Source organism: Papilio machaon, chromosome 23, assembly GCF_912999745.1.
Source record: "Papilio machaon chromosome 23, ilPapMach1.1, whole genome shotgun sequence".
NCBI classification, from domain to species: Eukaryota; Metazoa; Arthropoda; class Insecta; order Lepidoptera; family Papilionidae; genus Papilio; species Papilio machaon.
In genome coordinates this window covers 5,347,332-5,364,494 of record NC_060008.1, presented here as the reverse complement: position 1 = coordinate 5,364,494, position 17,163 = coordinate 5,347,332, and the positions used below count along the sequence as shown (strand labels likewise).

At 34.8% G+C, this 17,163-nt stretch overlaps 1 protein-coding gene across 7 annotated transcripts in view; it reads right to left on the bottom strand.

Annotated features, from left to right (window-relative positions):
- Positions 1–1,603: 1,603 nt before the first annotated feature.
- Positions 1,604–17,163, bottom strand: part of LOC106707245 (transcription factor EB) — a 79,494-nt gene continuing 63,934 nt past the window's right edge. For 4 of the 7 annotated variants that reach the window (XM_045683824.1, XM_045683829.1, XM_045683831.1 and 1 more), the window contains 12 exons: positions 10,212–10,314; positions 9,998–10,105; positions 9,068–9,169; positions 8,706–8,822; positions 8,203–8,371; positions 7,524–7,765; positions 6,643–6,795; positions 5,662–5,770; positions 4,669–4,883; positions 4,104–4,230; positions 2,910–3,002; positions 1,604–2,026 (listed from right to left, as the gene is read on the bottom strand). In XM_045683824.1, coding sequence (XP_045539780.1) covers positions 1,860–2,026; positions 2,910–3,002; positions 4,104–4,230; positions 4,669–4,883; positions 5,662–5,770; positions 6,643–6,795; positions 7,524–7,765; positions 8,203–8,371; positions 8,706–8,822; positions 9,068–9,169; positions 9,998–10,105; positions 10,212–10,314 — 1,705 coding nt within the window. In that variant the 3' untranslated portion in view covers positions 1,604–1,859. The remainder of the gene's footprint in view (positions 2,027–2,909; positions 3,003–4,103; positions 4,231–4,668; positions 4,884–5,661; positions 5,771–6,642; positions 6,796–7,523; positions 7,766–8,202; positions 8,372–8,705; positions 8,823–9,067; positions 9,170–9,997; positions 10,106–10,211; positions 10,315–17,163) is intronic. The other 3 variants (XM_045683826.1, XM_045683827.1, XM_045683828.1) reach the window with 3 other exon arrangements.

Genomic DNA, 17,163 nt, shown 5'->3' with positions numbered 1-17,163 from the left:
TAACGTGACATCTAAAGTGTCAATTTTCGAAATGTCATTTTATAATGTCAAAATTAAAACACTAAGAGAATTAACCCCGAAAGCCTATTGGAACGAAGTTCCTTATGGCGCGTTGTGAAAGGGGGCTAGACGGAAAAAATTCTTACGAAAAGTTGTCACGACACTTTTTGCTATAGTAAGTATGTTAACGACGAATGAGCGCTACTTCACCATGGCAACGACGTCACAATATATAACGAAAATTCATAGAAATAAAATGTACTTCTTGTGAAGACTTAAGTTTTTTATTCATAGAATAAACATTGGTTCCTTCACTAATTAATAGAAAGGAACTTGGTTCCATCCGGGTGTCCCAACACACCTCTCAAGTTTTTTTCGCTTTACTTTTATCCTCCGGATGACAATAGGTTATACATCTATGGATAATATAAAATGTGAGGCATAAATTATTAAATACCTTATATTGATTTATTTTTGGCAGCGATTCTAAATTCAAAACTTAACGAGCGACCGTTGTATGTGACGTCATCAACCAGTGTTGCAACAACAAAAAAATATATTTACATTTAAGCGATTAAAATTAAAATTCGCCACTAAATAAGGTATTTCTAACTAGATTACAAAAAAAAATATTTAGAATTCGTAATTCTTAATAAACGTCATCTAAAAATATATCGTATCACATTTTTTTTATTTCTGTAATATTAATATCGTGGTCCTTTACTAATAAAATACCCAGTTTTATATATTTATAAATATTTAAAAAAACTACAAAGATATGAACATTAAAAAAATATCATAAAAATATATATTTATGTTTACACAAAATAGAACACCATGTATTTTATACAGGGTGTCTATGGTCTTGGCAAATATTAAAATTGCCAGAGACAAATATATAAATGTTAATTTTTATATTTACTATACATTTTGATTAAACTAGAAAATTCAATTTCAAGCTATATATTGGTTAAGTTATTTCACATACAGGATGTTTTCAAAACCAAAAAAATTTATTAAATTTATTTAATAGATCAATCACTTTTATATATCTTTTGAATAAATAGCCAATTTCATATCATAGACAATAAAATAATATTTTTATTTAAAATACGCTGAGCTGGTAACATTATCACAAACACAACTTCATTATTGCAAAGGAACTTATTGTTTATGGCCTGGATACTCTATGGTCTATTCGATTTAAATATAATCGATTTTAATTATATCTATGATGAAGGTAATATATTTTTTTACACTCATATCCTATTTGGATATTCGAGTAAAGCATTTTGTAAGCGAATTTAACACTTATGGAAAGGTAAAAAGGTTCAATTTTGAAAAACAAAAAATCTACTATAAAGAAATTTAGTGAAAAATAAGATTAATGGAGATAATTCTGTCAATTTACCAAATTTATTTTGTAATTAACGATCTTGTGACTATATCTGTGAGGGATGTTAGTAAAAAATACTAAAAAAATCGTCTATTTGTATGATATATAAATATAAAACGATATGAAACATATTTTCTAAGAATTTTGATAATTCTATTGTAAGAAGGAACACAATCAGATGTTAAAAAGTAAAAAAAAAACACTCCCTAGTGTAAAACAGTGACTTAATAAATTTTAGGGGGTTGCAATATTTTAGGGGGTCGGTTAAGAAAATAAAAATTAACAAACAATACTTTGCTCTTTAAATAATTAAAAAAGAAATCAGCAAGCAAATTAACTTTCACATCTGTCAAAAAATTATTAATTCAGGGGGGCGGGAACAATAACATTAAGACCCCCTAAGATTTTTCAACGACTGACTGAGTTCCTACTAATAAATATACTTGGATAATATGGGGGTATTTTACGCCCCCAGGTCCATATCGAAGCAGGAAGGTCTGGGATGTGAGCGCGGCGAGTGGGGGGCGTGGTGGTGTCTAGGCTGAGAGCCCAGCAGTAGTCCTGGTAGGCAGCTGTCGCCTAGAGACAGCGATGTACCTAGACCTAGGCCTTCGCTAAGCAAGTTCGAACCTGAAACGGGAAACATTTTTTTCTAGAACAACTGTAAAATTAGACGTAAAGAGTTTTCAATTTTACTTAATTCTTCGCTTAGTGTAGATTTCTTATATTAGTTATATTAAATGAGTGAATTCGGAACTGTTCACGTAAACCAGTGATTGTCAAACTTATTACATTCACCGCCCCCTTTGAAAATCAATTATATTTCAGAGCCACCTAATTTTTATTCAGCCCTAAAACTTAAAAACCACAATTTCATTACTTTAATTAATTTCAATGCCCCTCATTTTTTGGGCTACTTATCGCCCCCTTCAAGGTTTCAAACGCCCCTAAGGGGGGCGTTATCGCCCACTTTGGGAAACACTGACTTAAACAGTATCTTGTTAATTTTTCATTCAAATTTTAAGCCTTTAACGATTAATTTAAAATTTTCAATATGGCAGTCAATTAATATCTGATCAAAATTGTTTCCACTTAAACAAAATGTTTTGTGTAAGTGTTTCTTCAGTGGAAACAGATGACGAGATGACATTGCAGGAATTGTCCTCGCTCAGTGAAATACCACGACCTCACAGAAGACAGACCTCAAGTGGAAGTCATTCCAACTACAGTCTGATGAGTGTGGTGTTGAAGACCTAATTTTAGTCCTCTTTCCCTTCCCACCCCTTTTCTTATAAGGATGGGAAGGGGAGGTGGATTTGATGGTGGAGGAGATGCATAGGAAGGTTAAATATTCTCTTTTTGTGCGTCTCCTTCGTAGATTGAGGGTAGACAACGCATCTGCAATTGCGAATGTCTATAGGCAGCAGTCGCTTCGCCATTTCGGCGAATTTATGTGGCCGCTTGATCGTTTGCCACCTTGTAATATATAAAAAAAATTAAATATACAAGATACCTTGATGATGAGAGAATGTGTGTGCATCATCGTGCAGCATGGTGTCATTGCTGAGGCCGAGTGAGGTCGGTGATGAACATAACATTGGATCACCTGCATTAAAACGAGGACGTTGGCGATTTCAACATTTTTAAGACAAAGGAGAGAATTTACAGAAAAAAGATATTATACCATCTTATATATCTATATATATAAAAGAAAGTTGTGTTAGTTACACCATTTATAACTCAAGAACGGCTGAATCGATTTGACTGAAAATTGGTGGGCAGGTAGCTTAGAACCAGGAAAAGGACATAGGATAATTTTTACCCCGTTTTCTATTTTTATTTTTTTTTATTCCGCGCGGACGGAGTCGCGGGAAAAAGCTAGTATATATATAAAAGAAAGTCGTGTTAGTTACACTATTTATAACTCAAGAACGACTGAATCGATTTGACTGAAAATTGATGGGCAGGTAGCTTAGAACCAGGAAACGGACATAGGATAATTTTTACCCCGTTTTCTATTTTTTTTATTCCGCGCGGACGGAGTCGCGGGTAAAAGCTAGTCTTATATATAAAATTCTCGTGTCACGGGGTTCGAACTTGAACTCCTCCGAAACGGCTTGACCGATTCTCATGAAATTTTGTGAGCATATTCAGTAGGTCTGAGAATCGGACAACATCTTTTTTTCATACCCCCCCCCCCCCATTTTTTAACTACGCGCGGACGGAGTCGCGGGCGACAGCTAGTTTTTCTATAAAATCCACTTCTCTTTCTTATCATTTAGGACTGAAGATAAAATATTCAGAAGGGGAAGAGGAGTGAAATTGATATCTTGTCTAATTAACAGGCTAAATTATGACAGCTCAGCGCCCTCCTGTCAATGTCAAAAAATGTCATAAGATCTTATCTGTAATGTAGATATCATTTTTTTATACAATTTCCTATGGCTAAGTTCTAGATATAATCTGACAGAAATAGCCTCGATAGCAACGCTTCTCTCATCGGTTCAGCAATCCTTGTTAAACTACATATATTACTATATATGGATGGATGGATGGATTTGAAGTTATCTCCGAAACGGCTCAACAGATCTCGATGAAATTTAGCCTAAAAATAGAACACAATCTGTCAGAAAACATAGGCTACTTTTTTTAATTCCGTGCGGACAAAGTCACGGGCTACAGATAGTATAAATAAAACTGTATATACCTTGTGTGACGGGATTATGTGAGTCGTCATCCATGAGGTCTTCAATCTGCGCCAAACTGAGCGCACCCCCTGCGCCACCCCCCACCCCCAGCAGTGGGAGAGGCGACAGCCGCATCTGCTCCGCAAACTATGTACACTTACATTATGTACCGCACATATTCTTATATATTTGTATATACATAACACAACACAGAAAAGTTATCAGTAGAAGTCAGTAAGGACCCCCAATTAGGGGGTCTAAATATAATGACTCGATTTTCTTTATTATATGAACAAAATAAGGTCTTTTTCCTTGAAAAGTGAAAATTTTAATTTTAAAAAACAACATATAATTAGGACCCCATATATATTTAACTGTAACCTCACGACCCCATATGAAATTAGTGTTAGTAATTTTATTTTCTTCTAATAAATAAAAAGCTTTTTAAAGTACATTCGCTTTAAAAAAGACTTACAGAGACATTTATAATTTATCTATTCCTTTGTCTAGTGAACTAAATGTAAGTACAATCAAACACAAAAGCGTTAACAAAAAACATAAATAAATAATAAAAATTTCACGTACAAATGCTGTTACCTTGACGTCCTTGTGGTCGAACATATCAGGCGGGGGGTCGAGACAGAGGCCTGGAGTTAAACAGCCTAGTCCAAGGCCCTCCGAGAGGCCCTCAGGAAGGCCCTCTGAGAGTCCTTCCGATAAACCTTCAGAGAGACCCTCTGATAAACCTTCTGATAGACCCTCTCTATCTAAAGGTGAACATGATCCAAGTTTAAGACCATCTGGAATATTGAGAAAGAATTATTAATAGAATTTTTATCTCTCTCTTCTTCTTCTAAGCAAAGTTAAGCTTCTTCTAAGTTATAAATAGCTATATTTTTTTTAATTTCTATATTAGTTACAGCTACGTCATTGAAAATGGTACAGTAATGTTTGTTATAGGTATATCAACATTATATCTTACTAATATTTTAAACTAGCTTTTACCCGCGACTCCGTCCGCGCGGAATAAAAAAAAAGCACACAAGACAAAAAAGTTCCTATGTCCGTCTCCTAGTTCTAAGTTACCTCCCCATCAGTTTTCAGCTAAATCAGTTCAACCGATCTTGAGTTATAAATAGTGTAACTAACACGACTTTCTTTTATATACTCGTATATAGATAATATATAGATGTAAATGTTTAGATGTTTGTTTGTTTGAAGTTATCTCTGTAACGGTTCAATGGATCTTGATGAAATTTAGCACAGATGTAGAACATAGTCTGGAAGAACACATAGGTTACTTTAAGTTTTTTTAATTCCTCGCGGAGAGTCGCGGGCGATAGCTAGTATATAATAATATTCATTCAAATATCTTGTAACAATAGTAACAACAGGATGAAAGAAGACGTAAAGAACCACAACATCTGTTACACGAGAGTGCAGTTCCCTTTCCCTTCCGATCTCTTTCTTATAAATGGGAAGGAAATGATGTAAGAATAGTGTGTAGGAAAGTGTATAGTCAGTGGTCGCTTCGCTATTTTGGCGAATTTAGATGAAAACAACGTAATGCATAGTTACCTAGTGCATCAAGTGGTGGCAGACAGTCAGGGGGTGGCATATCACGTAATAAATCTGGTGCATCACCAATATCCATGGCGGCTGGTTCGCGCTTCGGCAGAACCACCTCCTAAATAAACATTCATAGCTCGTAAACACTAAGTAATTTTTTTGAAATTAAATCCCCAATGAGGGGTTCGGAGTCACCCCCAAGTTAGGGATGACTAGGTCATAGTCAACGCTGGTCAAGTGCGGGTTGACTTCACACATATCATTGAATTTCTTCTCAGATATGTGCAGCATCACGATGTTTTCTTTCATTGTAATGTCAGATAAATGTACATATGTAAATCGAAAAACACATTGGTATATGTCGGGATTCGAACCCAAGACCTGCAGATTGTAAGTTAAATGCTTAACCCCTTAAATCAATTTGTTATTATATTCTGTGATCTATATCGATTAATATGTAATTAATGTTTTTCTGGTTATATATTCTATATGTCTACGGATACTCTTCTATCTCTTTGCTTTTTCTGTCATGTAATGTATTCCTCAATATATCATATTAGTATAACTCAGTGATTGTCAAACTTATTACTTTCACCGCCCCCTTTGAAAATCAATTATATTTCAGAGCCCCCTAATTTTTATTCAACCCTAAAACTTAAAAACCACAATTTCATTACTTTAATTAATTTTAATGCCCCCCATTTTTTGGGCCTCTTATCGCCCCCTTCTAGGTTTCAAACGCCCCAAGTGGGCGTTTTCGCCCACTTTGAAAAACACTGATGTAACTCAATCAGTGTTGTTTTTGCCAAAAAAACCTTCATAAAAAATCATTACCCTGTCCTTTTCTATTATTACTCTTCCATATATCTCTATCAGCCATCATATCTGAATTCACTTCCCTTCTTACGACATAATCTATACATTCTTTAAAAATAACATAAATAAGTAAAATATAAAAAAAAAAGTTTAAATTACAAATATACTAAGTACCGGTGTTGAAGGAGTTTTAGATGTGTTTGTGTGCGCAGGCGTGGTGTCTCCCCCCACCGCCCCCACCCCCGTCTCTCCCCCCTCGCCCTCATCTCCAGTCCAACCCTCACCCCCCAGTGGCAGACCATGAACACGCGCTAGCCTCTCTAGTTCCTGAAAATGAAATGTATTAATTCAATTTAACCCCTTTTTCCACTAACTTATTTAATGTAATATTTGTTTGTGCTATTAATTTTTTTATTATTTGTAACAGATAAACTCTAAAACTACTGGATCGATTTCAAAAATTCTTTCACCATTAGTTTCCTATATTATTCCTGAGTGACATAAGATATTTACATATATTAATATTTACATATCTTGTCTGTAACATTGGTAGACGTCAGCAACAACAGTTGCAGGAATTGTCCTCGCTCAGTGAAATACCACGACCTCACAGAAGACAGGCAGAAAGTGGAAGTCATTCCAAGTACATTCTGATGAGTGCGGTGATGGAGACCTAATTTTAGTCCTCTTTCCCTTCCCACTCCTTTTCTTTTAAGGAAAGGATGGGAAGGGGACGTGGATTTGATGGAGGAGATGCATAGGAAGGTTAAATATTCTCTTTTTGTGCGTCTCCTTCATCGATTGAAGGTAGGCAACGCATATGCAATTACGAATGTCTTTGGGCAACGGTCGCTTCGCCATTTCGGCGAATTCATGTGACCACTTGCTCGTTTGCCACCTTGTAATATAAAAAAAATGTCTGTCAAGGCTATGTTTGTCTCAGGTAATCTCGGAAACTGTTAGACAAATTTTGACGGGATTTTGACTGAAAGGTAGATGATGAATTCAGACATGTTATAGACTACTTTTTCTAAATATATATATAATAAAGTTACCTGTATTCTAAGCATCAACTTTCTATTGTGCAGTTCAATCTGCTTACGTCGCTGCTCACTCTGCTTGAGTCTGTTCACCTCATCTCGTAGACACTTGATGTAGTCAACACTACTCTTGAGGATTGTGCCTTTATTTGGTCGAACATCGCGAATCACTTCGTAGAAAGGATCATTTGTCTTCGGCAATAATGTACCAAGTTCCTTTATACGATCATTTATATTGAAACGACGACGTCTTTCAACTGGAATTAATGAAAAAGGACTTTTGAATCTATGAATATTTACTGAAAACATTCATTTTCGTTACAAGAAAGAGATGGAAAATATAACTTTGTCGGAGTGAGAGAGAGATGTGTATTTAGATTTAAAATATGAGATGTCTTGTCACATTTAACTAAAGTATTTAAATAGACAATTGTTTTTTTTTTTCTAATGTAATAATGTTGAACAAATCCTATCTAATATATAAAATTCTCGTGTCACGGGGTTCGAACTTGAACTCCTCCGAAACGGCTTGACCGATTCTCATGAAATTTTGTGAGCATATTCAGTAGGTCTGAGAATCGGCCAACATCTATTTTTCATTTTTTTTTTTTTTTAACTGCGCGCGGACGGAGTCGCGGGCGACAGCTAGTCTATTTTATAAAAAAGTACAACTTTTAGTGTAATCGCTACTAACTCATATTGTGGTTGTCCTTTTTCTGTCTGTCTTTGGCGAGTGCGTGCATGTCTGCGTCACTGAGCAGTGCGCAGTCGCCGGCCACTGAGCTGGCGGCGGAGGGAGGGCCGGAGGAGGAGCGAGCTGCGCCACTGTCCAACGACAGGATATCCTCCAGGAACTCATCCGTCTGAGAACAAGACTGGATTTTAGAGTTCATGCGTGCTAAGAGTGCCACAAAATATTTACTCAAAACTCTCATTTTATAGGTTTATCTAGAATATAAAATCAGGTACATAAGATTAATTAAAAGGGTTGTTTATATTTACAGTATAAAAGAAACGATTCCTTAATCGGCACTGGAGTTAAATCTTTGCTTGAAAGATTTATTAAGCTTTTAAAAATGTCATTATTACTAGAACTAATGCGTCTAATACGTAAACTGTGATGTAAAACGACATATTTTATATAGAAGTAGCAGCAAAAGAGGATTCTAAGACTTTATAACTACAAATAACACGTACTTCAGAAGTGTTAACGGCTGATGAGCAGAGATTGGGACTGAGCAAGCTGGAGGCGCGCTCGGGGGATGCGCACAGCTCCGGCGCTGACTGCACCGCGCCGCGCCCTCCCGAAGTCACCTGCCACAAACAGCACATTACTGTATTAAGTATTTACTAATAACAAGGGAATAAAGGCTGAATTGTACAGAAAAATAAATTAAAGGAATAAGCTAACCAGATTTTACTCAAAAATAACCAAAGAGATATAGAACTTCGTTAAAAATTAACAAACGATAAATATTAATTTAAAAAAATAGATGGCGCTGTTACTAACTGAAATAATGATAACAAGATGGCGCTGATATCAAAAGACACTACTTTACCTGTGCTTGAGGTTGGAAAGACTCGCTCAGGTACTGCCGCACCTGGCTCTTCTGTTTCTGTATCACGTGATACCTGGTGGGGTTCTCCAGAACCGTTCGCACCTATACATACATTAATAGGTAAAAATTGTTAATACAAAATTACTTTATTACATCTTATCATCGTCGAATGAATGAAAATCAAATACACACTGTATTGACATTAAAAATCGTTAGATGGCGCTATTATTGAAAATATAATTTACCCTTTTTTATATTCTATGTTGGCAAATGAGCAAGCGGCCACATGAATTCGCCGAAATGGCGAAGCGACCGCTAAACATAGACAACATGTCTTTTCAGACGCCTATATTTTTTACAACATTTTAGCAAACATAAACAAAATGTTAATATTTTACAATTCCTTGCTAATTATTAAATACAAATTAAGTATAACAATGTACGGATGTACAAACGGACACGACTTAACTGCAGTTAAACGATAATTACTATAACTAATACGTGATGCTAGATAATGAACTGAGAGTTTAGCACTTGAGTGATGTTTCGAGTTTTCAGTATTTATATTAACATAAAAGTGTTGAAATAAAAAAAACATGAATTTCCATCTTTATTTGTTAGGAAAGGGTATGTAGTGAAAAAGGAGTGAGCTTGTCTAGAACTCTAGAACACACACTTTAGACGAAACGTGGAATTACTTCCACATCTTTAGGCCGTGGTATTGCCCCAGCCGAGAGGAAAATTCGTACAGCTTTACTACGGACTACTACCACAGTGCTTACAGAACCAATGGATTAGTAACAGAGTATTTAACTACTATAGAAATCAAAAATAATCCCCAATACATTGTCAGATATATATGTTATCTCTGTTTTTAGACAGTGAAATTAATGACATTATGCGAGTGACTATTGACAAATAAGCTCTCACCTGCAATACTTGTGGTGGCAATTCGACGTGCGGCGTGATACGAGGCACATCTGTCGGACTCGACTTCTTCTTATCCTCGCCATTTTCTTTTGACTGACCCTGTTGTGTCTGGAATCAAGTTTTTAATAATAAGTTATAAAATAAGAACAACTTAGAAGAATTCATTATAAAGTATTAAGCGCCTTTAAACACAAGCAATAGAGTGAAGGTGCACCTGTAATGATTCTCTGCGCAGCTGCTCCTGCGCATGTTCTCGCATCAACTGCTGCTTGAGCTGTGTACGAGATGTCGGCGTCAGCGTCTTGAATGTCGGCGGGCTGTAACAAAAACAAAACAAATTGTGAGCTAAAAATACACTTAAATAATGTACATCAAATATAAAATTCTAAAGTCATCTTATTGAGGTTCAAATACAAAATAAGATAATGACAGAATTTCTACGAATATTGTGTAAAAAATTGATAATTGTATGAAAATTATTGTACTTAAGTATAAAGTTTTATTTCGGAAAGGTAAAACAACAGAGGTATTAATGAGTTGTGTTAATTCGGAGAATTGTTAATGATGTAGTTTGGGAATCCCATATAAACATTTATCTTACATAGAACAAATTTAAAAAAGAAACGTCTGAGCGATAAATATGGAAAAATAATGATTTCTGTTCGTTCATATAGAGGAAGGATTTTATGATTACTTTTGTCTTTCGAATTAAAAAAAAGCTATGAATAAAATATAATCTATGTAACTCAATGACAATAAAGCTTTCTGAGAGCACAAAAAAAATGAAATCGGTCAAGTAGTTTTTGAGTTTATTCGTTAAATACAAAAATACAAATCTTTTCTTTTTTTTAAAGATTAGTATTTAAATATAGTATACATAGTTATAATAATATAGTAATATAGTATACATAGTTATAATAATATAGTAATATAGTATACATAGTTATAATAATATAGTAATATAGTATACATAGTATAATAATATAGTAATATAGTATACATAGTATAATAGTACACAAGATGGGCGTCGGATAAAATAATTTTATTTGATCGGCTGGCACAGTCGCGAATTTCTCCTATAAAAAAACATTGTTTAATTTAATAAAAAAGGGAGCTCATGGTACTATACTCATGGTATACAACTTGGAATTACTTCCCCTTGACGCCTATCTTCTGTGTGGTGCAACACTTGCTGGTCATTCACTGTTAAATATCGTCATAACCACTGCAGTATTTGGACAAGTCTCTATTTACTTTAGACTTAAAGGATATGTTAATCTTCAATTGTTTACCGAGTTGTTTTGAAAAAGGGGTGAATTATGAACTTAGTACAATTACTATTCAGGACATGAGACAAGATTTCGATATTTTTTCTGCAGACGACGCGTGCGAAATAAATAATGTGATGTCGAAATTTGCGAAGGTTTGCTGTGGGGTCAACTCGGTAATTCGTAAGCCTTACTAACACCTCATTTTGATATGTGACTTGAGTTATCTTAATAATAAATGCGAATGTTTATATGGATAGATGGATGGATGTTTGAAGATATCTCCAGAACAGCTCAACGGATTATGATGAAATTTGTCACAGATGTAGAACATAGTCAAGAAGAACACATAGGCTACTTATTACGTTTTTATATAATTCCGCGCGGACGGAGTCGCGGGCGACAGCTAGTATAATGATAATTGGTTTACTGGTGAAACTCGTATAATTAATTTAATAAACCTTATATTGGGGTTGCTATCATTTTTTCAAATAGCATAGGACGAGGATAGGGTTTCATTTTAGTATGTTCTTAAACAATAAATTGAAAAACTACTTGACCGTTTCAAAAATTTTTTCACCGTTAACGATAGTTAACCATCAAGAAAGTCTGTATCATCTTCTTCTATATATATAAAAGAAAGTCGTGTTAGTTACACCACTTATAACTCAAGAACGGCTGAATCGATTTGACTGAAAATTGGTGGGCAGATAGCTTAGAACCAGGAATAGGACATAGGATAATTTTTACCCCGTTTTCTATTATTTTTTTTTATTTCGCGCGGACGGAGTCGCGGGTAAAAGCTAGTAAATATTAAAAATAAGAATGTCTTTCAGAAACCGTCACGCGATGCAATGATTATAAAGTAATAAATCCAAATGAAAAACTCTTGATAAAAACTCGAAGAAGATTGAAAAACGCATTAACGTGTGTCCTTATCCACGTTCCCTTCCCACCCTTTTTTATAAAGAAAGGATGGGAAAAGAAAGTGGATTTGACAGAGGAGGGGACGCATCGAAAGAGGATATATCCTCTTTCTGTGCTGTCCTCTGTTGATTAAAGATAGGCAACGCAACTACAATTGCGGATTTCTATGGGTAGCGGTCGCTATTTAGGCGGATTCATGTGATCGCTTGCTCGTTTGCCACCTTATGGTACTGGTATAAAAAAAGAACAATACAAGAATCTGTTTAAATGTAATAATACAACAGTTACAGTAAGTTTACAATATCGTATTAAACTTCGATCAAATTTAATATGATAGATCGACAAGTTAGCATATTATTTGCACTTCAATCTAGTATATCCTTGATCAATTTTCAATAGCCAATATGCTCCTCTGACGCAAGAGGCCGCGTACAACAATGTTTGACATTTTCATAAGCGACAGCCGCGTGACAGACAAGTTAACGTGCTCTGTAGTCGAGGACATAGAGCAATGCACAGACATTGTAGTTAGACCAACTTATCGCGATTAGTTCAGACAGAACTTTTGTAAAATATTCTTGGGTATAGAAAAAGACACATAAGACATAAGGTTGCATACAGGCGGCCACCTGAATACGCTAAAATAACGTAACGACCTTTGCTCATAGACATCCGCAATTGCAGTTGTCTTCCTAAAAACCGAGGTGGAGACGTCAAAAAGAAAATATTTTCCCTTTCTATGCGTCCTCTCCTACAACAAATCCACTTGCCGTTGCCATAATTTCCTTTTGAGAAAAGGAAAAAGGACTAAAATGAGAGTTCAGGCACGCACACTCCTCAGATGAAACGAAGATATGTTCGTCCGTCTATATAGATAGTGACAATCAATATTTTTAAACGTATTGTACGACGAAGGTATATGGGCCGGTAGACAAGAGTGAAAATGTGTAATAGTCCACAGGCATACCCTGAAAATGTAAAAGTGCTACAAGATATTTGCCTGACTTATCAAATCACGTCTTGTCTTTTGTCTTTAGGAACTTTCGTTATTTTTCTTTGACATATAATTTAATAAAATTTTTGTTATAAAACTTCTCTGACCATTGGTTACTCTGTGCCGAATCCCGATGCTTGGTGACACAGTTATGAATTCGTCTACGCTTCGATAGTAAACATTATTTATAGAAACGTTTCGCATGTGAAAAACGTGCACGAAACAATTATCGTACATCATAATAGATGCCTTGAAGCTCTGCGCGTTGTTTCCAAATAAGGACATTTTTCAAAACTTAAAACTTTGGCATTGGTCACAATAATAAAAACTTTTCCGAACTCTAGTGTGTATTCACGTGTATATAACGTTGAATGATTTATAGGTACAGTCAGCTGCATAAACATGTATACATTTACAAAACTTCAGAAACTTGTACAGGCCTTCGGTTCCGAAAATAAGTATACTTAACTTTTCTATAAGATATGTTGAACCGTTGCGGAGTTAACGAATATATATTTAAATCAAAAAGTATCCCACGGGACTGTACACATTTCATTATCATACCCTGTGTTCTTACATACTATGTATGTTCTATATCTATACCAAATTTCATCGAGATCCATGAAGTCGTTCTGGAGTTACCTATGTAATATTAGTAAGATAGTAAGATGTATACTGTATTGACTGATACGTGCAGAAATATTTTTGAAACAGAAGACCTATGAAATTTTCTAAAATTTTATAAATGTGCACCTATGTTTATCCTAACAAAAAAAAACTATCGGTAAAATTATTGAATTTTTTTTTAAATGATAAAACAAACCATTTATAAAATTAGTTTAGTAGGTAATTTAGATAATTGTCTTTGAAATACGATGCATATTTAGAAGTACATAAAACTAGCTTTTACCCGCGACTCCGTCCGCGCGGAATAAAAAAAAATAGAAAACGGGGTAAAAATTATTCTATGTCCGTTTCCTGGTTCTAAGCTACCTACCCACTAATTTTCAGTCAAATAGATTCAGCCGTTCTTGAGTTATAAATGCTGTAACTAACACAACTTTCTTTTATATATATAGATATCGATTAATTAAAAACAGGCTAAATATATTGATTGCCAGTTATACGCACTTTCGAGATCTAGATTGTAGAAGCAAATATATCTAGATACATCTAGCTCAATCTAACTACTAGATATAAGCGTTGCTTATTGTGTTAATAGTTTCGATACGGATAATTCAAAGACGCCATTAAAACATAATGATTAACTTGATGATTATAAATGTGGTTTACACTGACGAAACATATTTAAAGAAACATATTACCATCCCTCTCATATTCATCGAAAAAAAAGAGATAAGTATATATTTGTGTAGTAGTCTTTAGTAGAAACCAATGGTAAACCGTTGTCAAGGTTACAAAGGCGATACAGAATGAGGTAATATATTTTTTTTATTTCTTATTCTTAATTTATAATGGTCTTGGAACAATAATGATACAAAAATGTTTTGGTTAAAGTTTCCTCTTTCATTTTTTACTCGGCTGAGGAAATTAAAAAGTTGGGTCATGACGTCATGGTGACCAACATACGGTTATATTCCATACCAAAAAGTTATATTGCTGTTGTCTGCCTGTTGACTAGGACTTAGTAACCCTTACTTAGTGTAACTAGATCCTAGTCAACCACGGTAGCCCTCTGCGGATTGCTCAACTACATCCAGTGCCAGTTTTAGCAGTACGGGCACATTAAGGTGCCAGCCCTGGGCAAGATTTTTTTACCAAGTTTTAAGAAGTTTACGGTGAGACTATGTAATTCACACATCTATGGCGCCCCTTTGTATCCAGCAGCGCCCTACCCCAACGCCGGCACTGTACAAATTTTTAAATTACTCATATGAACGTCAGTTCAATGTACATTTAAGATTTAAAAAACTTGAGAGGTGTCAAGGGACACCCGGATGGAACGAAGTTCCTTTCTTTTAATTAGTGAAGGAACCAATGTTTATTCTATGAATAAAAAACTTCTTCACAAGAAGTACATTTTATTTCTATGAATTTTCGTTATATATTGTCACGTCGTTGCCATGGTGAAGTAGCGCTTATTCGTCGTTAACATACTTACTATAGCAAAAAGTATCGTGACAACTTTTCGTAAGAATTTTTTCCGTCTAGCCCCCTTTCACAACGCGTGATAAGGAACTTCGTTCCAAAAATATTGCGAACTGGCAATATTCAACCCAAAAAGATTTATTAGTCAATAACAAACAAAAATAACTAGAGACATTCAAAATGTATCATTTTCCAAGGTAATATCGTACGTGAATATCACCTTTTTGTAAATCCCATTCGGCTGATAGACATAATATCGTTATCTGTCTCCATATATGTTTATATTTACTTTTATTAAGAGATGAGGTACGATGTAGTATTTTTCCTTTAAATTGGATTTATATAAAAGATAAGATATTTGAGTTATGAGTTAATCCAATATAATTATAATCCGATATTGTACACAAAAGAAGAACATAACATACGTAGTAAGAGAGACGAGAAGAACAACATTAAAAAAATGGTCACAGGCGATTTTTTGGCTTGCCAGTAATGTTTTTTTTAAATCTAATTACGATATACCCTTAATGAATACCTCCCCTTCATACCAGACATTCGTGAGAAGGTGAGAATTTAGGAAGGTGAGTATATAGGACTAGCTTTTACCCGCGACTCCGTCCGCGCGGAATAAAAAATAGAAAACGGGGTAAAAATTATCCTATGTCCGTTTCCTGGTTCTAAGCTACCTGCCCACCAATTTCCAGTCAAATCTATTCAGCCGTTCTTGAGTTATAAATAGTGTAACTAACACGACTTTCTTTTATATATATATAGATTTATATCCTATTTCATGTCAGACTCAGTTCCAAAAATAGAAATAAGTTTTAATAAGTTTCAAAAACACCTTTATAATTATTTATTATTATCCTTTTGTCTTTTGGTTAAAAAAACAGACTAGCTGTCACCAACGACTCCGTCCGCGTGGTATTAAAAACAAAACTTAATGAGTAGCCTATGTGTTCTTCCAGACTATGTTCTATATCTGTGCCAAATTTCATCGAGATCCATTGAGCCGTCTACACATCTAAACTTTCGCATTTATAATATTAGTAAGATGAAGTTTTATTTTATATTTTGTGTATATATATCATACTTTATCTATACATTCCGAAGGCATATTATACGTCATTTTAATCCACGATTAGTACGTGTCATAAAAATTTGATTTATTTTATAAGCTTTACGTAACACGAGTTTGCGTAACTCATTGAAATTGTCCTTATCTGATCGCTGTAACATTATAATTAGTCTTCAAAAGTTATCTTTAATAAGCTTAACAATCTCTTTTTTAATGGTACATAACAACTTCAGAGAAGACCTGCGTCAAGTAGAAGTCATATCATCAGCTCACTATACAGCCTACACTATGTTAGGGGTGACTAGGCAATAGTCAACCACGATGGCCCAGTGCGAGTTGTTTGACTTCACACATATCTTTGAATTTCTTCTTGGTTCCGTCACTGTGTTTTCCTTCACCGTTAGAACGTCGGATAAATTTACATATGTATATCAAATATCAAAAAATACATTGGTACATGGCGGGATTCTAATCCAGGATCTGCAGATTAATAGTCAAGTGCTTAACTCCTGAGCCATCGACACCTACAAAAATTGTTATGATGTAATGTCCAAAACTGCTGTTCATGTAAATCAGAGTCATACAAAGCGTATAATAGTGAAATTATGAATTTCGTTATCCCAAAGACTACTAGTCAAATATGACCATCGACATTGGTTTAATGATGGTCATTGGACGGTGACTGTCAGTTGCGAACGCGGAAGCAACAGCTTCCTGTCATTAGCCACGCATTATATGACATTGCTGGCAATGGTCACCAGCTACCATCATCACGCAAAGAAGTATTGAA